Here is a 26,227-nt window from a genome sequence, read left to right on the forward strand (position 1 = left end):
CACCCCGTGTGTTGTCCAACACAGGGAAATGCCTCTCTGGTAGCAAAAATGCCAAGCATAGGAATCCCTGCATTCTTTGCCCAGATCTGAGAGCCTGCCTCAGCTTGTGGGGGACCAGGGGTTCTCCCTCTCCCCCTCCTTCTGGCCAGGGGAGGGGAGGAATCCTCAATCACCAGCCTGCCTGGCTCTGTTCAGGACAGGGAGTTCCCCACCCCCAACCAACTCCCTGGCCTGGTTCTGGTTCCTCGACAGGGGATGGGACAGGGTAGGAGACATTTCTTAGCGAAAGCCTGTCTCTACTGAAGTTGTGTTGCTGGCCAGTATTAAGCTTAAGAAACTCCTCTAGCTGGTTATCAACAGCAGCACAAGCTGGCATGCCCCTTGCCCCTTCCCTCCCCCTCCCTCCCCCCACTCAATACCTTGTCCTTTGCACGTGGCTCAGTGTTTCATGTCATGGAAAAAAAAACATATCGTGATTGACACAACATTTGCCAGGAGCCTAAGTCACTGGGAAGATATATAGATTATATATCTTGTGCAGTAAGTAGCCAAAACTGCACCAAAAATAGGTTTTTAAAAACTTAAGTTGGCATAAATAGTATTTTACATGGATTTATTTTCCTAATACATAAAAAAAAAAATACTATTCCAAGAAGATACTGAATTCTCTTTCCTTACTTGCAAGATTAATTTTGACAGGAGTAATGCTTAAATCAATCTTTACATTTTAGAAACAATGAATCTTGGTCATAAAACAAGTATATGGAATGTGTTGTACAACATGTAGATTTGGTGGTTTAATCATAATTATTTGGAAAGCCTTGCTTTTTGGCCAAAAATTGTCAACATATAATTGTTTAATTTAAAATTGGCACTTGGGGCAGCTGAAACTACATCCTTGAAAATCTACCAAAAAAACCTTGCAAAATTCATGATATTTATTTCCTATCTTATAAATAAGAAGTCTGGAGGATTATCAGGCAGCCAGATTACTTTTCTGAATTTCTCTGAAGAATACTTTATGAAAAAAGATAAATGAAAAAGGCAACCCTCTACTTAATTCTAAAAATATTTTTCAAACACAGATGATGCATTAACTTTCAAAGACATGCAGCTATAATCGAGAAAGTTAATGACCTTCTATTATTTCATTATTGTGATTATTTTAAACAATAAGGGGTCTGAAATGGTGTGGAATTTAAATGAGCTTAAATTGGTTTAATTCTTAATTTAATTAATGGATTTATTTTTAAATTCTGAGATTCATTTTGATTTGTCCAAAATACATGTTTTGATTTTAGGAAGAAGCCATCCTACAGTTATTAAACATAATCAAGAGACTGAATTCCTGCTACAAGTGGAACACTCAAATTAAACATAACCCAATAGCTGTAATTTCCACCTCTGTAATTATCTGACTGTCATTGCTTCAGACATTAGTATTCACTTTTTGTGGATCTTATTGATAGACCCCTGCTAATCTATTTGTTGCCACTCATAAACCAGGATTTTCCCCCAAGTATTGGACAATGCATTTGATATTTTATAAGTTTGAGTTGATCCAGATGCACATTATTATTAGGTCATCTTGCTTGAATGTAAATTAAGATTTTTTGTCTTTTTCTTATGGTGTAATTTGAATAAACTGTGGCACATTAAAAATTCCAGTCAATTCAGTGGACTCTCTGTTGCCCCCTTTTTCAGATGACGGTTGCTGCTGGTACGAGCATTGAGAATAACATTCAAAGGACCATTTCCTGCCCTAATGTATGTTCCACATATCTTGGATTTTTGTGTAATTGAAATGGAAAACCTCATTATATGAATTTGATAATTTATCACCCACAAATTCTTGTGCATCTCAAGGTTCCTGTATATTGTACTACAAGTGGAGTTCTCAACCTATCAAAATACTGAATTACTATCATTTTCTGTATATGATTTGGTAGCTCTGCTAAATGAAGACTGTGATGATATATTCACAGTTCCTTCCAAGTTTACTTTCCTTCCAGCTCAATGTTTCTGTCAGTTGAAATCAGTGGAACAGTGACAGGCAAAAGGAGAAGCTATATTTATTATACTTACTACTGTTCTAAATTTGACTATATAAAAATATGATGTACCAAATTTGGAAGGTAACTTTATTTTACACTGCTTAAATGAATATATTTTCTGATTTAAAAATGATGATGAATGACAAGTCAATATTTTGACGAAAAGTAGAATAAGAAGCCTATTTTGGTTAACAAGAGAAATTGTTGATTCACTTGTAGTATAATACATCGTTTATGTTATGTATTTGTTTTGCAATAAACCAGTCAGAAAGTGGAAACTCAGTGATCCAAAGTCTGTCCTCAGATACGTAGAACATCAATGCAAGTTCAGGACAACCACCCAAGGACAAACTTTGGCTCCATGTCCTACAGCAGGCTGGTGTTTTTCATGAAATGTATGTTATAATTTGTATGCATAACATAATGTTCTCTTGATAAAGATGACTGCATGCAGGGGGAGGGAGGGAGGAATGGGATTTGGGAAGAAACTTTGTTATTGATCCAAAAATCCTAAATACATAAAAATATAATGCTGATAAATGCAAATATAATTACATAATGCTGCTAACTAAAATTGCTATTTTTGATTTTGGTATCGTAAAATGGCATAAGAGACACTTATCTAGCTCTAAATATAGTATCCTGCATCTGGCTATTTGGGCATCTGTGGGGACATCTACGCATGTGCTTTACTATGGAGCTCCTCAGTAAAGTGTCACCATCTGCATGGGCTGACAGACTGACCATCTCCTCCCATCTCCTTAAGTCCCCTGTCAGCTAGGACTGTGCCACCCCAGCTCAATGTGCTGTAGTCCTGGGCACATCTGTAAACACTGTGACCAGGGGCAAGAAGTTCCAGCCTGGTGTCCAAGCGCCCTTCAGCTCCTTTCTACCACCACCACCAGTGTCCAGCAGTAGTTGAGCACACAGCCCAAGCCCTGACCCCAGCCCTCCCAATGCCTGCTCTGGACTTACCCCAGCCAGAGTGGACCAGTTCTGGTCCAGCCAGAACCCACATACACAGCCCTGACCGTGGCCCATCCCGAGCCTGTTCCAGACTGCCTACCCACACTGAGCAGTGTCAGTCACTGGGCAGAAGATGCTGCTAGGTGTGGGGGAAAAGCAGCTTCCTTCCCCTCTTTGTTGCTGGGACCTTTTTGCTGTGGCCACCAGCAGCCTGTCCCCAAGATGCCCTGTGGCTTCTCTCCCTGGTCACTGCTGCCCTGCTGGGCAGCCCAGAGGCAGCAATGAGAGTGACATAGAGGAGCCACAGGGCAGCCCAGGCACAGACTCCAGGTGGTTACAGCACGAAGGTCTCAGCAGCGATGAGGATGAGGTGGCTGTTTTTCCTTTGCACCTAGTAGCAGTTTCTGCCTGGCGGCTGCTGCTGCTCAGTGAGGGCAGAAGGCCAGGAGAAGGCATGTGGTGGGCTGGGGTCGGGGCTGTGCACAAGGGTTTCAGGTGGTCCGGAACTGGTCTGCTTCGGCCAGGGCAAGTCTGAAGTGGGTGTGGGGTGGGCTGGGTCAGGGTTGGGGCTGTGTGCATGGGTCCCTGCCATTCCCATGGGGCTGGGGTCAGTTGCGACAGCAGCTACCTGGGTTGCTTAGGAATTCATTCCAGCCACGGACCTGCCCCAACCCAACTGTGCGCATGAAGGTGGTGGGATGCACCACAGACCAAATGGCATGTGGGCCAGGTGGGACTAAGGGACCCGTCATAAACCAAACAAAGTCCCATTGTGGGCTGGATCCAGCCCATGGGCTGCATTTTGCTGACCCCTGGCCCTAGGAGTTAATTCAGGTAGCATAGGTAAGGCATACCAATTTCTGTAGCTAATGGCATGCAAATGACTGATGTGGCTAGCATGCTGTCTCATCATCTCTGTCTGCATAGCCTGAATGATCAGGTACATGCTTAAGCTGGGAAGCCTTTAGCATGAAACTAGAGAGGGCCTTCAAATTCATGTCTTTTATAGGTGCAGCAGGGTGGCTTACCCATTCTGCTATTGTTTATGCCTGTCAGCTGAAGCTGAACCAAAATAAAAGCATGCAGCCTAGAAGCCTGGCACAGTACAGTATCATTTCAGAACAGTACCCAAAATTTCACGCTATAACTTAAATTAGTATAGGTACACTTTTTTTTAATAGTTTTCAAAACTGAGGAGAACTTCCAAGATCTGGCTTCCAAGAAAAAAAAAAATCACTCTGATTCATCTTCCACCCTTTCGACAAGTCCTGCACTATTACATCAATGGAAGTCCTTCTGTTGACTTCCCTTAGGTCAGGGTTTAACCTTTCCTGTACAGAAAGGATGACAGGCAACATGGATAAATCAGTTGCAAACTATTGCTCTTTTTCTTTTCCACAGAGGAAGTTTGTGAATCTTTAGAGAACAGCATTTACAGCTGGAATATTACTTATTGGGTGTGTCTACACATCTCCCCACAGCAGTGTAATGATACACTATGTCACCATACAGTGCACTATGGTGATGTAGGGGCTACACATGATTGGCAGCTATCTTGCTGTAGCAGTGTGCTCCCATGGTATAGCACACCACTGTGGTGACATGGAGGTGAAATCTAACCTGTACTGCACCATACTTTAGTACTTCTAAGAGGAAGTACTATAGAGCATGGTGCGATAGCAAGGTTGCTGTACAGCAACATGTAGGTGCACCCATAGACAAGTGTCTTATGCATTGGATTGCTTTTCTAATTACAAGACTAAAAAGAGCCTTAGTAACTATTTCCCAAGGCTGACCAATATTACAAAGTAAGTCTTATTCATAAAAAACAAAGAAAAATTTTGTACCAGTCTTCTGCAGTTTCTCCACAGGTTAGAAATTCTTATATCTAGACTGTAGTAAAGAGAGTTAGTTGACCCTGGGCATGTCTACACAGGGCACTACTGTGCAGTCATTACTGTGCATTTATTTAGTACTCATATTAGAAAGTACTAAATAAACATGCAGTAACTGGAGTTACTGAGCAGTAGCACCGGTGAACATCTTCTAGGAGATGCTACTGTGCAGTAGCCTAATTATACTGCGCAGCATGTATTAGCACTATCCATGCTGCGATGTGTTATTAAGCAATATTTTTCAGCTACTGCACAGTCAGCATCTCATATAGATTAACCCTCTGCAGACTCTACTTTTTCATTACATTACTTTTACATTGTGAAAAAATTTTCATATTGAAAGCTGATATTTATTTTCTGTTCGTGGAATCTGTAATATAATGCACAGATATTCACAAACAGTATGAAACTTCAGGTTCTTAATCCCAAATAGTCTCATTGTCAGGTTTGTGAAAGATTTAAGTTTAGATTCTACTAAGTATCAAATGGAATAAGTAGAATTCAATACAGATTCAATATAGAAAATTAAAAAATTCTGACCTAATTGCTCTGGCTGTGAATTTTCAGTTTTTCATTCCTGATTTGTATATAGATGCTCTTTTTGCATCTAATTTAGAGCATATTTTTAACAGGTGATGTTGCTGTATGCTTCAAACCTTGGTTGGGTGACTTAAATTTAATAGCACTTCTTTTTGGAGCGAAGGTAAATGCTACACGATAGAGATTAATGAAGATGTAGGTTTCATCTCTGAGAGAGAACTCAGAAGAGCGAGAATGACTTAATGGAGTGATCTTTTTATGATCTTTTCCATACAACTCAAACCTTTATTTCAGCAGTCCTTTTGTTTTCTAGAAGAAAGACAGAGTGACTGCCACATAAATTTAGAAAGAAGCTTTTCTGTTGGTGTTCTTTCATTTGAAGGACCGTTTAGGAACTTGTATCATTAAAATAGAAAGAATAATTTTCTCTTATTTTTATAAAATATATACAATACACACTGTATGTATATACATAAATGTATGCATGTATATGTTTTATATACATATATAAAATACATACACGTGCGCACACATATATATACATTTGCCACAGCGGCTTATTAGAATTTTAGAAAAAAGGCCTTCTTTACAGACAACTGATTTTTAGTCAGAGTGCCATAGCATCCTGGGGTGCCTTGAGATCCTTTCAAGTATGCAAGGGAATATCACACAATCGCAGCACTGTTAGGTGTGGAAGCATGATTTACAAGATAAATCCAGAGATTTCAAATGGAAGTTCTTACTGTTAATAGCACTCTCACCTGTTGGGATCCGAGTTTGATCCATGTTATCCAGCTCATGTTCCATTAAAATGTGGCTATTTCCCATAGGCGAGCCACCCAAATTGCAGTCCTCCACCATCCCAAGATTCCCCTCCCTTACCCTCTTGTTCTGTGTAGACAAACTTCCACCCCCTGAATTCTACTGCCCAGGGTCTGGCACCAGTTCAACTCCCACTCCCACCCCTATGGGTGCAACCCCATGTGAACATCCTGCACAGCACGTGTCAACTAAACAGGTCAGAGGGCATGGATGGGTCCATCAGTGGGGTCTAAGGAGGGTTGTGGGTGGAACATGGTAGAGGGCCTGATCGGGTCCCCATGAACTGGGGCTTCCCTCTTGGGGCAGGGGCAACAGCTCCCCCAAAAGCACCTTCCCTCACCACTCCCAGCAACCCCAGGAAGCATGACCAGCACCCCCATACTCCAATCCCAAATCCCAATTTATTAAATTATATGAAACCTTCTTTAATTTACAACCTCTTTATTCCTTTTGAAAAAAAAAAACAAACAATTTTTTTTTACCTCTTTTTATTTTATCCTTCAGTGGCTGACTTTGTTTATTTCCCCATTCTTCCTCCACCCCATTTCCTTTCCACCCCCCATTTTATTACCTATTCCCATCCCCTTAACTCTCTATTCCCAATTTCGTGTTCCCACCCCCTCAACCCATCTCTCTCACACCTGCAGAGAGCAGGGATAGAAGCCTGTCCTGGCTCACCAGTCCTGTCGTGGCAACTCACAGCTGTAGTTCCCAGTCAGGTCTCTGATCGCCAGCCCTCTTTTGCCATGTCACAGCTGTGTAGGTATGGGACAATCAGAAATGGTTTTTTAGCCTTAAGGTGTGACTGTTCCAAACTCGATCTAGCATATTTGAACAGCTCAAAGCGCAACATGTAACAAGGTCCTGTCATGCAAATGAACAGCCACCCTGATCTCACTGGGTGTTTTTACATGTTCTCTGAGGGTAGGGATGCTCTAGTTAAAGCACATGCAAAGTGTCATGTCAAGTATCAGCATCCCCAAGCTTTAAAATGGCAGTAGGGGTGCTTTAAAGCTCGTTGAATGAACTTTAGTAAAAGTGCACCACCTCGATTTTGAAGCACGGGGACACTATTATTAGCTCAGGAACACAAGCGATAATTTCACTTCACTTCAGAACAAGGATGCATATTTGACCATATTCTACCTTACTGAATAGGAAAAAGCTATCCTCACTTCTTCATGTGTAGGAAACTTTCTCGTTTCCTTTTTGTCATGGAATAGATCCACAATGTGTTATTAAAATTACTCTTTTGGTATCCAGAGAAGAATAACACTAAAGTAGTCGTATAATATCTTAAAAAAATAAACTAATAAAACTTATGGCTGTTCAGGAAGTGGTGAATCTAATAGACTTTATCAAATATAGATTCTCTAGTGAATTGATAGAGCTCCTTAGTTCTCTTCTTTTAGCTGTATCTTTTAAGTGATTAATGGAAAAATTGTAAACTTCCAAAATTAACATCAAACAAACAACAGGGGATGTTCTTTACATAGAAACAACACTATTCCACCATGCATATAGAAATAAGCCCATTGGCAAATGTGAACAATTGCCTTGTGATTAATCTCAAGGCTTAGTTGCCTTAGCAACCTAAATTGTTTGGACTAAATGATATACACCCAGAATCATTCACATCCACCCAATAAATGGTTTCTAATGACATCCATGGCATTAGAAAAACCATGATTAACTTCTCTCCATTATGAAGAATAGCAGATTATTATGACTGCATATCCTAGGATAAATTCAGTTATTCACTTGGCCTTTATTTTTAGGGGCATTTTTCAATATTTATTTCTTACAGACTTCATTTTTATAAAGATTGCTTGGTTCAAATATCTAGGTTACTTTCCCTATATAATTAGGCACATAATTAGAAAAATAACAAAATATTAGATACAGATCTTCAAACAGATTACGGAGGCATGGTGCTTTTTATGTAAAATCTATGTTGGTGACCCTGCCTGGTTATACTTAATCAATTTCCTTGGGCTGAATTGAGGGTTACTGGTCTGTAATTCTTGTGATCATTTTGGGTTCCTTTTCTGAAAATTCCCTGTGTAAATACTTTTCCTACTGTGAACAGTGTTTGTGGGAATTTTTAAGATATAATATACCACCTTGCTAGTATGTACTACAAGTTTCCCTTGCTTTATGCTGTATGTATGTTCCTGGAAAACACCGCATAACTTAAATTTGCATAAAGGGAACCCACTTAACAATGTAACAAATAGGGATATGTTCCAAAACCTTGAGTGTACTGACCCCCAGACCCACTTCTGTCACTTTTACAGGACAGTTTTGGTACTTGCCGGAGACGACAGTACACACAAGCACTGGGCACTATCATAATGGGGATGGCAACTACAGAAACACGTGTCGCAGACAACAAGCGAGGAGCACAGATGCACACAGGAGACTATATTTTTGGTGTGTGTCACTCCCACAGTGCACCACACAAAGCCTCCAACTGCGGCCTTCCAACACACTGATCACACAAGAATAACTCTACCTCACATACAGTGAATTTTTGCTATGAAAAGGGTCATTGCATAAGAGTGAATTTGCACATACAGAACATTTATAAAGTGACAGAAACCCATAAATAAAATATTTTATTTAGATAATAAAATATGTAAGCATCTTTTAGAGGATGAGTACTCTTTCCTGGGTCTGCATAATGAACCAATACTGAATTTCAAAAGAAGGATTTCAAAATCCAAGGTTTGACCAATTCTGAAGTTTAGTTCCACGTTTGTCCCACACAGAGAAGGTCATTAGAAGACGTATTTTCTAGTAGTACCAACCACAGGCAAATGTATAAATGGATGAAGTAAAAGACCTCCATTGTACATTGCCAATACTTAAGTTATTTAGGTTTTGCAGTTGTTGATGCGGGGGGGGGGGGGTTGGACAAAATATCTTTCTATGCCTTATTGCCTTTTATATGATGACAAGTTGTTCTTATCCTAAAGTTAGAGGAAATTTGCAGAGAACAAGTTTTCTATTATTACATATACAAGAAAAAAGTACATCTTGTTATACTGCACTTAATTCAAAATTCACTGGTAACGATGTGAAATGTTTAAAACTATCAATTAAGTTTAGTAATTGTTATAGTACTACTTAAACTAAGTTTGCACATCTGGTAGCTTTTCATTTACTAGTAGCAGTAGCACCACATTCTGGAATTTCCTCCTCTTTCTTCTGTTTTGAAAAATATAGATTTAGAAACTAGGGTGTTCATGGCTTAGTGATCGTACTCTTCCACTCTGATCCAATATGACTACCAAATTAAGAAGGAATTTCCCATAGGTCAGATTGACAAGGACCTGGGGGTGGGGGTTGCCTTCCTTATTAGTGTGGGGCTTAGCTCTTTTCCTAGGATTTTCTGAGCATATGTTAAATAAATACTTCCCTATCATTGCAATGGCAAGGCATTGGCTACTTCCTCCTCTGCCTAGCTCAAAGCTGTGTCATGTTGGATGTTCCAGGTGTTTTGGATATTGTTTTTAGTAGTTGTAGGTGAGGATTCAAAGTCGTGATTTGAGGATTCCTTTGGTTAATGATAGTGTGCAAGTTGGGGAACTGGAATGGATGGCCCAGAAGATCCCTTTCAATCCTATGTTTATTTATTCTTGTGTAATAACAACAGATATAAGATTTTAAAAAAAATATTAAATATGATAATACATTGACCCAAATAAAAATAATGTTATCCAAAACTTAGCATGAAATTCATAAAGGAACAATGCATATTTCTCATACTCGAGCGCTCCAAACATTACTTGAATTTCAGGTTGTAATTATTAACAGCACACTTGCAAAAGAAATAATTTAATTTGCATGCAGTTTGTCTTTGGAGTATTCACAGTATTCACTGTCCTCTATTATAGACCTCAATTTACCTTTTGTTCCACACAAACTTTCTGTTCTCTCATTCTCATAATTGCAAATTGTAAGCACCTTGGAGAAGTTGAATCAATATTATAGACAATAACCGTATAACACCATTATAGCTTGCACCTACCCCTTCAATTGGTATTGAATATATACCCTTGTAGGATGAAAAGGGGCATGGTGCTGCTGCTGGATTAGCTATCTTGCATGATTTTTTTTGTAAATCTTCAAGGCTTTTGCTAGAAAAGTGTGTTTATTGTGTCTTTCTGGCTCATATCCAATTGAATAATTACATTTTGCCTACCTAAGTTTTCTATTTTTGTTTCTATACAACATTCTTTCAGTGGTCAATTGCTGTTTAGAATTGCTGTGCACTGCTTTATGATGGGATAATGCAGTTTTTAAATGGACAAAGTAGTCTCTACTTTTTAAAGTTGGCAGAAGTTTTAGTATGTTTGGATAACACCTACCTCTTCCACTGTCATTGATACAAATATCCAATGCAATTAGATGAAATTGACTATTCTACTCTGGCCTGATACCTATACAGTTGTTTAGATTGCACTAATGGCCTGGCATCCAGTGGTCAGACGAGAAGCAGAAGTTAGAGATCTAGGTCACCTTTCAGTAGCTATTGAGCTACTGTGGGCACATCTACACATGAATATTCATGTGACGCAGTAAACTCCAGTGTGGTTTGAACCAGAGTTTATTGCTCCTGGGTGCACTTTTTAAGTGTGTGCCCAGGACTGTAGCACATTGAGCCAGGTTGGAGCAGCCCCAGCTGGCGGGGGGGGGGCTATGGGGTCAGCCTGCCAGGCCAGGGCTGCTCCAACCTAGCTCAATGTGCTGTGGAGGGCCTGCTATAGCACAACGGTGCTACAGTGGGGGGTAGCTGGCAGGCAGCCCCGCACTGTTGCATCCTCATGTCCCAGCCAGCCTTGGTCACTGTCTACACATGTCGCACCAGAGTAAATAGCTTCACTAGAGGATAGTATTTGCATCTGCCATACTAACCTATGGCAGTGAGTTGGTTTACTATGGCCTAATAGCTCCATATGTGTAGACAGAGATGTTTTACTATGGAGGTAATTAGATTACTCGACAGTAAACATCTCATGTAGATGTGCCCTGTATGTTTAAATTGCTACAAAATAATGATTGAAATACCTTTTTACAAGCTCTTTAGCATCTTCAAATAAAATATGCAAAATAAAACAAGTACCAAATCATAATAACAGTGTATTCTACTGCATAACAGATTCTTTATAAAATCCCATAAATCATGAGGTAATATATATTTTATTGTATTCTTTCTGATTACGTTTGCTATCAGAATACTAATGATTGCTATATTGAATAGTTCTCAAATAAAATAATTTTTAAAAATAATTTGAAAGCAAATGCTATCAAGTAATATAGACATATGGATAATCTAATTTTTGTTTTACGTAGATAGATTTGCTTTAGGGAGGCCTTAGTACTGTAAACCTCAAGATTAACTAGACTGGAAATAATGTATTTGCATGCCAGCATGATATATCCAGCCCTTCATTGTGCTTGCATAAATCCATTTTGTAGCATGCACTTCATGGATATATATTTTCATGTAAATCCTAAAACATCAATTACTTGTAAAATCTAAAACATCGGTCATTTGATATTTTTTCAATGAGGACATTTCCTGTTACAGTTCTATAAAGTAGTGTCTTGCCATAGTTCTTGGGCAAAATTTCTCTTCCTTCTGTTTTGAAATGTCCTTTAAAACAATTTCCCATTCTCCATCCTATAGATGGCCTTATTTGTGCTCTGTTTAATATCTGTGACTCTGAAGACCATTGCGAAGATCATAATGAGGAAAGTGTGAGAGCATGTGCAACTTTTTTTGTTCAAATTCGGATGCATTTAAATATAAATGTATCTGGGTTATTTTCCTGGACTAAGAACAATAATTGACTACGCATGTTTTCTTTTTTTTTATGTTTGTTTCCTTTACATCAAAGGACAAATCCTGTCCCACAAGTTCTGTGAGGTTATTCACATAAGTAATGTAACCAGGATTTTGACCCAAAGTACATTTAAATTTGTTTGTTCACTAGAACTGGGAAAGACTTTTCTTATCTAATAACATTTTTTGAGACCTTGAAAGTTTACTCCAATGTATAGTGGGATAAAAAGTCCAGATCTTGAACATGTTTGAAAATCAGGAGTCTATTTCTATAGCCTTTTGAAAAGTTCACATTTTGTTAGAGCAAAAATGTTTATTTGAAAGAAGGTGTATGTATATTAAAAGCATAGCTTTTAATAGATAAAATACTATTTGATAGATTATATCTAGCTGGTTAAGTGAAACTGATATTATGAGAAATGTTTAAAGACTGGGTAAATTGAAAGAAATGTGCTAGAAACTACTTTATTTTTCTTAGGTGCTTCCTTTCTCACTTGCAGTTTTAGTGCACTCTTCAACTGCATTTTGACAGAATATTTTGTCTCAGTTCTTAGAATTAAGTACTTTCATATTTTCTTTGCACAGTTATGTTTCACTGCATGGAAGTCATCACTTATAATCTGCAAAATTTGTAGTCAGAGCAGTATATTTTCCTAATAAAAATACATAATTCTCTTTTTTCTAGATTAGTTGTTTTTCTTTCTTCCATGGTTCAGCTCACCAGATGCACATTTCATTTTTGTGACTTCAGAGTAACAGAGTTTTGTTGAGAAGAAACACATTTGTAGTATAAAAATGGTGTGAAATTATGAACAACATTAAACAGAAAATTTCATATATTTCATAGATTTCATAGATGCCTCAGCCCTGGGGTTTATATGGTCAGCTGGAAGGGACCTCAGAAGATCATCGAGTCCAGCCCCCCGCTCAAAGGGCAGGAAGTCAGCTGGGGTCATAGGATCCCAGCAAGATAAGCATCCAATTTGCTCTTGAAGGATAAAAACGATAAAAAGCATTCAGATAATACGGTAGACTTCATGCAACCTAAAAATTTCTAGAAAATTTGCAAGTTAGGTCCTTATTGCATTTTATTTAGATTTCAGAGAAAGCTTTTAAGCTGCTAGTTAACAAATCTTGGCTAGGTTACCAAAATATTAATGTTGCAACAAAATATTCAGAGCAAGTGCTCAATTATTTAGATTGTAGTAAGCATTGTAGTGCTATATCATGAGTTAGAACAGGTACTGAACAGTTCCATGGTAAATCTTACTATGATCTCAGCTTACTCTGGATAGGCTGGAGCTGGCTGTACCTCCCTTCCCATCACTGACCTTAGCACCAGCCACCATAGCTCACATGTCTGCACATGAGGATATGCAACCCCTATTCCCAGACTCTCCCCCTTTCCTGTTGCATGCCCAGCACTGCCCAGCCCTCAAGCACCTGCCCCTGGCATACTGGGGTGATCTGGGTCTCTGCCACTGGTGGTGAGCAGCCAGAAGCACTGGGAGCTGAGCCTGGGCAAGTGTGCCACTCATTCCACTGGATCCACTAGCTAAGGTGCTACTCCTGCCACTGTCACAAACCAGCCCTTGTACAGTGCTTGGGCTAGAACTAACAATCAAGTGACTGTCTGTCTCAGTGCCAGCATCACATCAGGGCCATTTTAAGACTTCATTGTAGTCCTGGGGTTAGGATCCGTCTCGGCACAGGGTCCTGGAGGATGGTCATGATCTCCCCAAGGCCCCCCTTACCGTGCCAAGTTGGCCCAATGACCACCCTCAATTCTCTCCTGCCACGTCTTTGTTGGTAAGTATATGTTAGGGAGGCTGCCTTTATGTCATCTTGGACGTGGTTCTGCTGTACTCTGACCCTGTGGGCTCCTGGACCCCTTGTGGATCCTGTTCTGCAATGGGTGTTTCGGGGCATCCTAGCCTTATGGGCTATGCATGGCTCCAACCACCCCTTTACCATGCCTCAAGCCTTGCAGATGGAAGTGACATTGATCAGTTTGGGCCTTGTTACAGTTTGGCCCCCTGGTCCTCCTCGGACTCTCCACAGCCCTGTCTTGCACTGCACCTTCACTGGCGCCAGGTCGGTGCACCCCCCCAAAATGCTGTCCCCCTCCTCGTGCTGGAGTCCTCACCCTGCCGTGGATCCCTTATGAGGCCTCCTACATTCACTAATACCCTCACCCAAGCCACTGGTCTTAAACAATAAACAAAAAACACAAGCCCCTGGGCTATAACATAAATCCAAGCTACCCAGCTATAACATCATTCGAGCCGTGCCAAGGGTGTTCCATCCCTCACCAGTATCAGAGGCTGTACCTGCAGTCAGGCCTCTTCCCTTTTGCTTGCTCTGGGCAAGTTCCTTCCCCGTTACCTGCTGGCAGGGAACTGCCATCCTGGCCTCAGCCCTGGGGTTTATATGTGAGCCAGACCCTGTCCCTTCTGGTCAGCTGACCGCTGGCAGGTATCGGCCACTAGCTCACTCTGGTTGCCCTGGTAACCAGCAGCTGGGATTCCCCACTCACTACTCGGGCTCTTACCCTAGTAGTTTCTACTCTTAAAAGGAGCAGGGCACCTAAGTGCTCTGCAGCAGGACCCAAAATCAACTAATTGTCAGTCCCAGCCTCTGTACTACACCGAAATCTTGAACTTGTATTATCTTGAGGGAGTGGTGTGATGATAGCTGAATGCATATTATTTAATGTGAACTGAAGATATTCCTCCCACAAAAGAAGTCATAACTTTGCTATAATACAGTCTCACTTAGCATATATTTTGCTGCTTGAACACACACAAGGTTGCATTTTAAGTGCAGGTAACATATTCTATGTGTAACTTAGACTACTTTTGAGAAACTTTGTACTGAACTGTGTACTAACTATGAGTATAGGAGAATGTATATTTTTGCTATTTTCATTAGAAAAAAGTAGTTGTTTCCACAATCTAAGCTATGTATAGTGGGCTCATCTGTCAATCAGTAACTGGCCCAGGGTACACACAGGTGGTTAATCCTTTCAACCTGTCTTCAGCCTTTGCAGGGGGGTTACTATTAGCCACAGTACTGACCAGATCTATCCATTTCAAGGCTGCTATTATAAGGAAACAAAGTAGTAACCTTTAATGCCTGTGAATAGCTAAGCACTTGCTCTGAATAACAAGGTAAAAAGTTTTAATGAGGTATGAACACCTGAGTTTAGAGTGTTCCTATATGAATCAGTTGATATGCTTAATGTTTTTAGGCAAATTAAGTTTAATATTGAAATAAATGAGATTTGATAATAACTAGTGCCATTTAACTGTCTGAAAACCTCTTAATGGCTTGTACTAGATGTTGCTGGATCAGGGTTTAAAGAGTTTTTAATTCCACACTATATCTGAATCATTTGATCCATAAAGAGAGCTTGGCTAGGGAATTGTTTTGAAAAAAAATTAGATGTTTTATGTGATGCAGTTGTCAGTCATTTTGTATGTAAATTGGAAATCATTGACCAATCTGCCGCCTTGTGTTGACTTGATGAGGTTATATTTTGTTGCAACATTGATATTTTGGTAACATAGCCAAGATGGGTTAACTAGTAGCTTAAAAGCTTTATCTGCAATTGGTCCTGGAATCTTCATAGTCAGGTACAGGGAAGGAGTGTTTTGTGTGTCTGGGCTAACTTTTTTTTTTTGGCTCAGCTACTTCTCGGGTATATTATACCTTGAGTCTTTTTGAACTGCATAGACTGTACTTTATATTCAACTCCTTTAAGGCGCTACATCAAGTGTATAAATAGTATGCTATAGTCACTTAAAAAATTATAAGGGGGGGGATTTACATTGTTTTACTCCACAATACAGGGTAGTCAGGCCCTAAACATATGTCCATCATTAGATCCAATCTTGCTGATTCCTGAAGGTCCTCAGTTTCCATTCAGCCCAACACCAAGTCATGCTTAAGTTTATCCCTAGAAGTTAGAGGTCCATATAGATGCTTTGTTCCTTAGATTTTGACATTCAATCTTTAAAAAGCTGGAGATAAGTAAGTTATACCTGCTCCTAGCTTTGTAAATTTACAAAGCCTATTTAAATAGCCTACGAGTAACTTCATAATGTTCCTGAGATAAGACTTCTGAAGGGTGGTTTCCAATAAGTATTTTGTGATTGAACATTCACCTTCAGAATTTACTTTATGGTTCTATTTTTATTGATTTGGGAAGTTCAGGGTCTTACAATACATGTTTCATTAACAACTGTCAACTTTGAAAATGTGTAATTATTTTTTACAGAATGTTGAGAAAATATGTTTTGGAGCCAAACCTCAATTTTGGCTTTGTACAGTGCAAGTCTTGGTTCTGCTACAGCTATGTATCTTTTCTATGTATCTACTTTCTAGTCCTGTGGCCATTCAAGGTCAATTTGGTATCAGTGTAGCTTCAGGACTGCTCAAAATTAGACACAATTGCAGGGTCCCCCCACTTCCTCCTCCCTCAGTTCAGAAGTACTTTAGGAGAGCCATTTAGGGAATTTTGGTGAGCTGTTGTGGAAGGGTGGGGGGTGCTGACCCACTGTGGCTGGAGGGCCCACAACAGCTCACCAAAACACTAAGTGGCCCTCAGGCCCATATAAGTGCTCCCGAGAAGTAGTGTAATGAAGGCAAGATGAAGGCACCAGAGCACCGGGTGCCAATGTGGAGTACCAGAAAGGTAGCCATATCTTAGCAGTCCCAGCCAGGCATAGTGCAGGGAGACAGCTCTGGCCCCAACTTCAATATGGCAGCATGCAGGGAGCTGGTCTTGCCTCCCACCTCAGTAAGGCAGCTTACGGGTAAGACCCACCCATTCTTGCCCCCTTCACCTCTTTTCCCTTGCCCTTCTCTCAGGTACTAAACACAATATCTCAAACCCCACCCTTTCCATCTTTGCCCAGAGTGTAAAAATCACTAGTTTGTCTTCTAGGTATGAGACAAGTAGTATACATTTAGGTAGAAATGTTCGATTCAAGTAAACTCCTTTGAAAATTGTTTTCCAATGTTGGCTAAACATTAGCAGAATTAATAGGCTTTATTTTGGTAATTAGTAGAAAAGCATCAATAGAATTACATGTTTGTTCTAATTAAATAATTTCATTTAATACAAAGGTAGGATGTGTGAGATTGTGCTTCTGTGTGATATATACACATACAAAATGTGTGTACACTTATAAGAATGTTGCAAATAGTAGACGTTCTCAAGGTAGATAACCATCTTTGTCATCTCTAGAATGAGATTCACCAGAAATGAGAGACAGAAAATATTTTCTTGTGCAGATTAAGCCCTATGAGGCTACCTAGCAAGGTCTGTTTATACCCATGAGACCTGCAGATTTATTTTAGAAAATAGCTCTTTTAACTCAAATGATATCTTTTTAAGAAGTACCATTTTCTTGTGGTTTAGGTACTCAGTGCTAAAAGGTTTACATAAACTGTAGAATAGTCTCATAAGATAACTGAACAAGAAAAAAATGTTCTGTTATGAAAGCTGGCTTTTTTATATTTTGCTGTTTTAGTGGAAAATAACTATAGATATCAAGATTCTTTGTCTTTTGTTGTTCAGCTTGCCACATCAGTTATGTATCATAATTATTTGAAAGCATCTCTAATCACATGTGTAACCCTCCTAACAGGCACCAGCCAGCAGCAGCAAGGGCTGGGTTCAATTTTTGGGGTACTGAATATATTTTACTTTGGCTCGAGCTTCCACCCAGAAATCTGGGATCACTAAATTATTACTAGGGTGTCTGGCATAAACAAAATCCCCTTCTTCACAAGTAGTATAACCAAAAACAGATTTAATACAGGAAATAGAAGAAAACACCAAATGCTATGTCAAGCACTACTAACTACGTGGCATAGTCTATAGGTTGCACTGTACCGGGGAAGCTGCTTGAGAGTGCAGGTTCTTCGGAGGTGCAAAGGGACCCTTGGTGCTCTTAGAGTACAGTGCAAGTCTTGGTTCTGCTACAGCTATGTATCTTTTCTATGTATCTACTTTCTAGTCCTGTGGCCATTCAAGGTCAATTTGGTATCAGTGTAGCTTCAGGACTGCTCAAAATTAGACACAATTGCAGGGTCCCCCCACTTCCTCCTCCCTCAGTTCAGAAGTGCTTTAGGAGAGTCATTTAGGGAATTTTGGTGAACTGTTGTGGAAGTGGTGTGGCAACCTTTGCTCCCAGGGAAAGGCTGTATATCTGTATGGAGAGTGACTGGCTCCAGACAACATGTATGCACCCCACACATCTGGGCTGGATTATATGATCTGAACAGAAAACTGCAGGAAAAACTCCAAAGGAACCAAGCTGATTAATGGCTACAGCCAGCACAACCACACAGCTGACTAAAGCAAAGGACCATCAAAAGAAAGAAGGGGAAAGACCAAGCTTACCCTCTAGGTCTGGGCTGCAGGTGATTTGGGTCACAGCTCCACTTGGAGTAGAAAGTTGCAAGCCTTAGCCCTGGCCCAAAACTGGCAGGATTAGTCAAACTCCCAGGTTCCAACCCTGTTTAAGCTGCCAGGTCTAACTCCTGGCCAGCAAACCCAAGGAGCTAATAATTTTTCTTTTACTATTAATCCCTTAACATCTCAAAAGAGAAAAAGGGGAAGAAAAGGAAGAGAGAGGAGTTCCCAGACACTAAGACAATTCTCCCTCTCTCTCCCCTCTAACTGAGCTTCCCTTTTTGCTATCTGAAAACTCCTTCTCCCTTGCAGGAGACTTCACTCTTCAGCAGCCCCTAGCAGCTTCTCCTCCCCCAGACCAGCCTACCTCACTTTATATCCCTTTGCATGACACCACCCTGCCCTTGTCTAGTCAAGGAGTGTCATACTCCAGTTTGTCTCCTAACCAGCTGGCCTGAAGAATCCTCTGCTTCCCATGGCCAGTGAGACTAGATGGTTTTACATATTTTCCCCAGATACAGGACCCAGCTTGCCATGTGCTGAGCATGTGGCCAAAACACAGGGACCATCTTGCCGGCATACAAAAAAAAGAACACACACACAAAAACACAATATAATGATTCAGGTTGTGCAAAACACATTATGCAGGTTAGTTTAAGATGCTGAGATTAAACCAATATGCAAGTGAACAGACGTTCGCTTTTGAGTCCGGAAATGCAGCCACATGCTTGTGATGTCTCAGGCCGAGAGCAGGGGGACACTAGAGCACACCTCCCTGCTTGGCTGGAGAAGATAGCTTGGGCCAAGGGTAGCCCATCCACCCAATGACTTGGGCTTTTGCAGGGGAGGTGTCAAGCAGCCTGGGATGCTGGGACACTACAAGTTAACTTGAATCTGGGGCGTATCTGGGACAAAAGTTCAGTAAACTATTTAAGCTAAATAGGTTGAGTCTGATACTGCATCCGTCCAAGTTCACTTTAAACCAGTTTCAGCCATTTTGGGGTAGGGACAGACATTACACATAAACTGGTTTAAGTGATCAGAAACTGGTTTAAACCTATAACAGAACAGATATTCAGTGCACATAAACCAGTTTTAAAATGGCTGAAACCAGTTTGAGATAAACCTGGTTCAATGTAGTGTCAAACTTAACTGATTTGGGTCAAACCAGTTTATGCAATGTCTGTCCCAGACCCACAGCAGAGCTACTTTACAGCAGAGCTGACCCCTCCCCCTTGCTCCCTGGCCAGAACTCTGGCAGAGACTTGAAGGCACAGAGGGTCTGCCTGACTTCTTCCTACTAAGCAGGGATTATTCCCTTCACTCCTCTGCCTTACACAGACACCTCAGCATTAGCTAGCAGACCACATGCTGGCTACAGTTTGTGCTGTGGCAGACAACAGGCAGACAGGCTTTTTGGAGCTAATCAATAGATAACGTAATATTCTTCCTTGGAAAAGCTGTTTAAGAAGAGCTCCATCAGTTAATGGAGAGAAGGTTTGTTTTCTTAATGGGTTGATAAACACTGAGTTAGGGGTGATAAACATTTCCTGTGGGGCCATTTAGGAGGGGGGGTGGAATAATCTGAGCATCCTGCCAGGGCCTGGTCACACCCCCTTCAGCTCAACCCTGTAAAAGCTAGGGAGGGCTGCTCTAGCACCCCCAGCTTCTAGCCTGAGTCACTTTAGGCATGTGCCTGCATTTCTGGGATGTCTGTAGTTACAAAACTGATTTAGCCTAGCCAGGTTGGACCTGCAAAGATTGAATCAGTTCAGGTTCCGGCTTTTTGAACGTCTCTGCCTAGCCCTGTGGTGTTGCAGATCTGAACCAGTTTCTGATCACTTATACCTACACTAATGTGTAATTTCTGTCCCTAGCCACTGTGTACACAAGGGGACTTCTGTAATTAGATCCTGAATTCCCTCACACCTATCAATGTTGTATTGACATTTCATGTGAATTTTAATTGTGCCATCTTTTGTGTGCCATGTTCTTTATCGTATGCATGATTTGTGCAGCATCCTCTCCTTTGGGTACCTAAGTGTGTGGTAAAGTACTTCAGGCCTTACATTTTTTCCATCCTTGTATGTAAAGCAAATTTGATTCTTTGCTATGTAGGATGTAGGTGACTGGTTTCAGTGCCCTTCCTGTTTTCCACCCCCCAAGAGAGTGCCCAGCTGCCATTTTTTTTAAGTTTCTTCTCCACCCATAATCCTGAAGCTGTAATAGTTTTCAAAAAAATTATTCATTGGAGCAACTAAGGGAGCGCTAGTGAGGGCAATACTCTATAAACCAGTGTTTGTGGACCTACAGACTTTTCTTCAGCTCTGAATTTGTCTTGAAAGAGCACTTTGTCCTCTGTTTCTCATTGACCGTTCTATTCTTGCCCAACCTAAAGGTTGTTAATCTCATCCTGAGGTGCCAAACTCTCTCCCCCTCACATTGTATACGGAACATAGGTATATATCTCAGACCTGTGGGCTTCTACTCTTGGTTTTGAAAAGTTAGGCATTGTGACACAGCATTGTAACACCCAAGTACTTGTCCATCTTGTACAGAACCGCCTCCACATGAAGAAAAGACAACAAAATCTTCATAGAAATAAATCCTGCTGTTCTGTCTGTTCCCAGCTAGTGTTTTATTCTAACCCACCTCAAATGCTGACATTCAGTTGCAAAAACTGCACAATGTGGGAGCCTAGAGCTGGACTTTTTAGGCTTTACTATTTTTGTGCAGTAAAACCAGACTACTAATAAGGGCTCTTTTGCATCTCTAAATGATAACCTATTTGCATGACATACAACATCCCTACCATTCCATTTTAATAATATGCAATAATGTTTAGTTTCATAGCACCACATTGCCCTTTACTACAATATTAGGTAACAGCAATATTTTCTTTGTTTTTTTTCTTTCTCCTAAGACATCATTAGAACACTCTTAAGGGCTGCAGGAGGAAAAATAAGATACCAGGAATGTATTTATTATGATTGCAACTGTAAGGAGTGGACATAGGCACTATCTGGCCATAATTCGTTCTTTACACATTACACTTGATGTAGGGCAACATTCACGTCCTCTCAATACCACTGCTGGAACCTCACTGCCCTCTCTATGTACAAAGTTATATGGGAGTGGATGACATTTTCTCTTCCATGCATGATTCATAAGGAGCCTCATATATGGGAAGACCATAATGTCCTGGCTTCACCAGGACACTCCAGGATTCTGTAGCCCAGTTCCAGTCAGTTAGATAATAGTGCAGTGTGGAGGTGGAGTGGTATGCTGCACTAGGCAGGTGACTGGGCAGGCACTGCTGCTCCTCTGTTAAACTGGAGCAGGCATTACCTCTCCCACCCATGGCATGTCCTTGCTCCTGCACAGGAGCAGAAGTGCCCAGCTGCTTGTCTGGCACACCATATCATGCTGCCTCCCTGATGGACTCTGATCCAGGACTTTTGACCAACTGGTTAGGACTGGGCTCAGAATTTTGGCTTGTCCAGGCCCAGCTAGGATGTATGGTCACCCTACTCCTACATAATCTCCATTTTCATCTCATCTGTGCTCATTTCTCATGTGTCAGATAATTGAACCCACGACTGAATTTGCATGTAAAACCTCCAAGGTTGAAACAGAATAAAGTTTACATCCTGAAGTATCCACCAGTTTTCTGGGTTGTTGGAAAGGAAGTGAAAAACTTCAGTGCTGCCATATCAGCCCAAGTTCAGAGAAGGGTGAATTTCCAAAATGATCCAAAACAAAATGATCCATACCAAGTCAGTATGTGCAGAATGTTGCCCCTTTGGAATTGAAACATTTTATAAATACTCCTCTCAGGGGCACAGGATCCAGTACATTTATGCAATATCCTTCTCTTATTCCCATGAAGAAGTTGAATGCCCATGAGAAGAAGAGACGCTTCTTAGAAAGGCCTAGGGTTTTCTTTCCAAGCAAAGTTTCTTTTTTTTCTAAGATTGTGTGGCATTTTGTAAGGCAGGGGTGTCACAAACATGGCCAGCAGGCTGGATCCAGCCTGTGAAGCCCTGTCATCCAGCCTCCAGTGCTGCCTATGGGTCTTAGAGCAGATCCACAGGCTTTCATGCAGAGCACATGGAAGCCTCACATGTAGGAACCAGGACCTGCACCATACATTGTGCCTGCCCCCACCACTCCAGGACATGTATTGCATGTGGCAGGCATTTCAGCTGCTCCAGGATTTGCGCAACATGCGGCACTTCTCTGGCTGCTCTGGAACACACTATATAGTGGGTAGATGCCACAGGCAGTGCAGGTGGGTAGATGCCACAGGCAGTGCAGGTCCCAGGGCAGGTGACTAGTGCAGCACAGATCCCAGATTGACTGGGACAGGTATCACGTGTAGGATGGATCCTGGACCAGAGTGGTCACTACATACAATGTGGGTTCCAAAGCAGGTGCCACAGGCACTGGAACCAGCATGCATGGGGGAGAGTAGTCGATGGGCCTGATCCAGCCCCTGCACTGCTCATTTGGCCCATTGGGCCAGATAAGCTTGACATCCATGGTCTAAGGCATCTTTCTTTCCAGTCCTCTCTCTCAAAATCTCATAGTAGGAAAAACTTTCTGTCTCCCCCTCCTAGCCACTAATGTGAAAGCAATGCTCTTCCCTCTGAGAAAAAGATAATGACCATGCAAATCGCTCTTAAGTAATGTAATAACATCTATTCTTAGTCATATGTTTGCAGGCTGATCTGTTATGGTACTAACAGTGAAAATTTGATTTTTTTTTCTCTTTTTTTATTTTGCTTGAATTGTTAAATAACAATTTCTAATTCTGTCCAAGTGAAATCAAGACCCAGCTTGAGACCCTCTGTGTTATAATGAGTGGAGAACATGGTAAAGGCAAAATAACTGTAGAAGTTTATTACAGACCACCAAACCAAGAGGAAGAGGTTGATCAGGAGTTCTCTAGAGAGCTAGCAGCGGCTGCACTCTCTTCAAGCATGGCTGTCGTGGGTGACTTCAACTACCCAGACATCTCAGGGGAAGAGCAGACAGAAAGATTTGATCAGTCACAAAGCATCCTCACTTGCATCGATGAACACTGTCTGACTCAAGAAATTTATGGGCTGACAAGTAAGGCATTACTGGATTTGGTCCTGGCCAAAAGAGATGATTTAGTGAGCAACAGGGAAATCAAAGGGATCAAAGGGAAGCTAGGCAACAGTGGTCATGAGATGATCACTTTTTCCATCCATCACAAGGCAGGGAAATCAGTTAGCAGAGCTGAAATTCTTGACTTTAAAAAAGCTGACTTCCACAAGCTTAGGAGTTTGGTTGGCAAGGCTTTGAGGGACCATGGTCCGATGCGGGGGGTGGGGTGGGGAGAGTCCAAGACGAGTGGTCTTTCCTCAGGGTCACAATCCTTGGAGCACAAAGGTAATCCATTCTGGCTCACAGGAAAGGTAGAAAAAGGACTGGGAGACCCCATTGTCTCAACAGAAAAGTCACAGACCTCCTGAAATTGAAAAGAGAAACTTGCAAGGGATGGAAGTCAGGAAATACCACCAAGGAAAAGTACACAACATAGCCCACACCTGTAGGGAGAGGATTAGAAAAGCAAAGGCAGAAACCGAATTCAAATTGGCAACAGAAATGAAGAACAATAAAAGGCCCTTCTTCAGATGCATAGGAAGTAGGAGAAAAAATAAGGAAAATGTTGGATCCCTGCTCAATAAAATGGGGCAGCTGACAACTGACACCCAGGAGAAATCACAGCTCCTAAACGATTACTTTGTGTCAGTATTCCACCAGTCCAAATGTATTACTGCTTAACGGGATACAGGACAATCAAGGTAGGGGTGATCACCCACCAACAGTTGGCGAAGATCTCATGAGGGAACATCTAGACAGGCTGGATATCTACAAGTCAGCAGGACTGGATGAGCTGCACCTGAGAGTGCTGAAAGAATTGGCTGACATCATTACATGACCCATGGCAAAACTATTTGAGAACTCATGGCACTCAGGAGAAGTTCCAGAAGGCTGGAGGAGGGCCAATGTGGTGCCTATCTATAAGAAAGGAAGGAACGAGAATCCAGAGAATCAGAGAATTACAGGCAGATCAGTTTGACTTCGGTCACTGGAAAAATGCATGTGCACATGCATGTTTGTGTGTGATGATATTTTGGTTAACTATAAATACTTGATTAAACAACTTCAACTTGCATGTCAATTCAAAAGAATTCTAGCGTTTAATCCGTAATTTGATAGGTGCATTTGATTTCAGCTTCTCTTCTCTACAGCTAATTATATCATTTTTTTTTTTTTAGTTGATTACATGTAATTTGTTATAACTCTTAAAGCATCTAAGCATTTCTTAAATACTAACTTATTAGGTAGGCATAGAATTATAACAAACTTGTAGGTGTGGAGGGGAGGGGGACATAGACAACTCCCCTTCCTCCCTTGTTCTGCCTACCTAAATGATAAAATATTAAACTGGGAAGATCATTTTCCATCCAGCACAGAGCAGCTTTTATATCTCTGTACTTCTAAGTTGGATGGGAGGTGCTTAGTGATGGAAGAGATGGTAGATCTTAAATGAGATAAAGTCAGAACTAAGGAAAAGGATACATCCTATTTCTCTTCTGACTTTTAGGAGCTTATCAAGGAAAAGTAATACAATTCTAAGCTGTCTTTCTTGTTTTTTTAGGTTTCCATTAAATAATAATGGAATTGACATGAACAAGTAATGTTTCTGTTAGCCAGGGATGGATTGGCTAACTAGAGGTGGATTGCGGGGAGGGGAAGGGGGGCACAGTGGTGCAGTAGCAACCTGCTAATTCCTGATCCACCCAAAGTTTAAAAACAGTGACAGGAACATTTCTATTCAGGCAGATGTGAGGGAGTCAATTGACCTAATGGCTCATTATAATCTACCTGATTCCTTCTAAAGGCGTCATTTCACAGGTATTAATGAGCGCCTCTACTTTTTAGTGGTCTTGATGTTCCAGTAATTAAGTTATCTTTTCTTCTGCTATTCTGCCAGTGGCTCCTGGTAATGGAACTCGTATTTCACAGCCCTGCAGACCCTTTTTAACTGGGTAGAAATATTGACTCAGGTGATCATTAACTCAGCTGTGAAAATAACTTTCAGTGAAGAATTGGATGCACTGTCAAGATGCTCAAGAAGGCTAGGTTTGTTTTTCAAATCTTGAAGAGAGATGTACATTTATTTTTAATGACTGAAGGACTAGTAAAACAACATGTTTTGATTATTTTTGCCTGGTCTGTTGTGTTTTCTTTACATAATAGATGATATAGCAAATTAATGTACATTTCAATAAAGTTATATTTGTTTTTGCTTCCATCTCAGGGTGAATAATATAGCCATAGGGCCCTAGCGTATTAGTAGAACTTCAAGCTTCTTTTTAACTGGAACAAAAAAGTATATTGTGTCATGTGTGTTGATTCACCACACTATCTGCAGCCCCCTTTTCAAAATCCTAGAGCTGTCCATGTTGTTAGCCATAGTTGGCGTGAAGACATATGTCATGAGGTTTATTCCCCTGAATCTACCAAGGTTGAGGGCAAGGCTCATTTTCAAGCATTAAACTAACTGAATATCTCAAAAATTCTGTAACTCTGTAAGCTTTTGTGACATTATTTTCCTCTAGTCCTGATTGCTTCATGA

The 26,227-nt window shown here is 40.9% G+C and overlaps 1 protein-coding gene across 8 annotated transcripts in view; it reads left to right on the plus strand.

Annotated features, from left to right (window-relative positions):
• The window catches only part of PPFIA2 (PTPRF interacting protein alpha 2), a 581,389-nt gene that overhangs the window by 270,063 nt on the left and 285,099 nt on the right, over window positions 1-26,227 (plus strand). For 6 of the 8 annotated variants that reach the window (XM_019543139.1, XM_019543142.1, XM_019543143.1 and 3 more), the window contains one exon: window positions 1,705-1,767. The exons of the other annotated variants lie outside the window; for them this stretch is intronic. In XM_019543139.1, coding sequence (XP_019398684.1) covers window positions 1,705-1,767 — 63 coding nt within the window. The remainder of the gene's footprint in view (window positions 1-1,704; window positions 1,768-26,227) is intronic. 8 annotated transcript variants of the gene reach the window in all.

This window comes from Crocodylus porosus, unplaced genomic scaffold, assembly GCF_001723895.1.
Source record: "Crocodylus porosus isolate Cpor-Errol unplaced genomic scaffold, CroPor_comp1, whole genome shotgun sequence".
Lineage (NCBI taxonomy): Eukaryota > Metazoa > Chordata > Crocodylia > Crocodylidae > Crocodylus > Crocodylus porosus.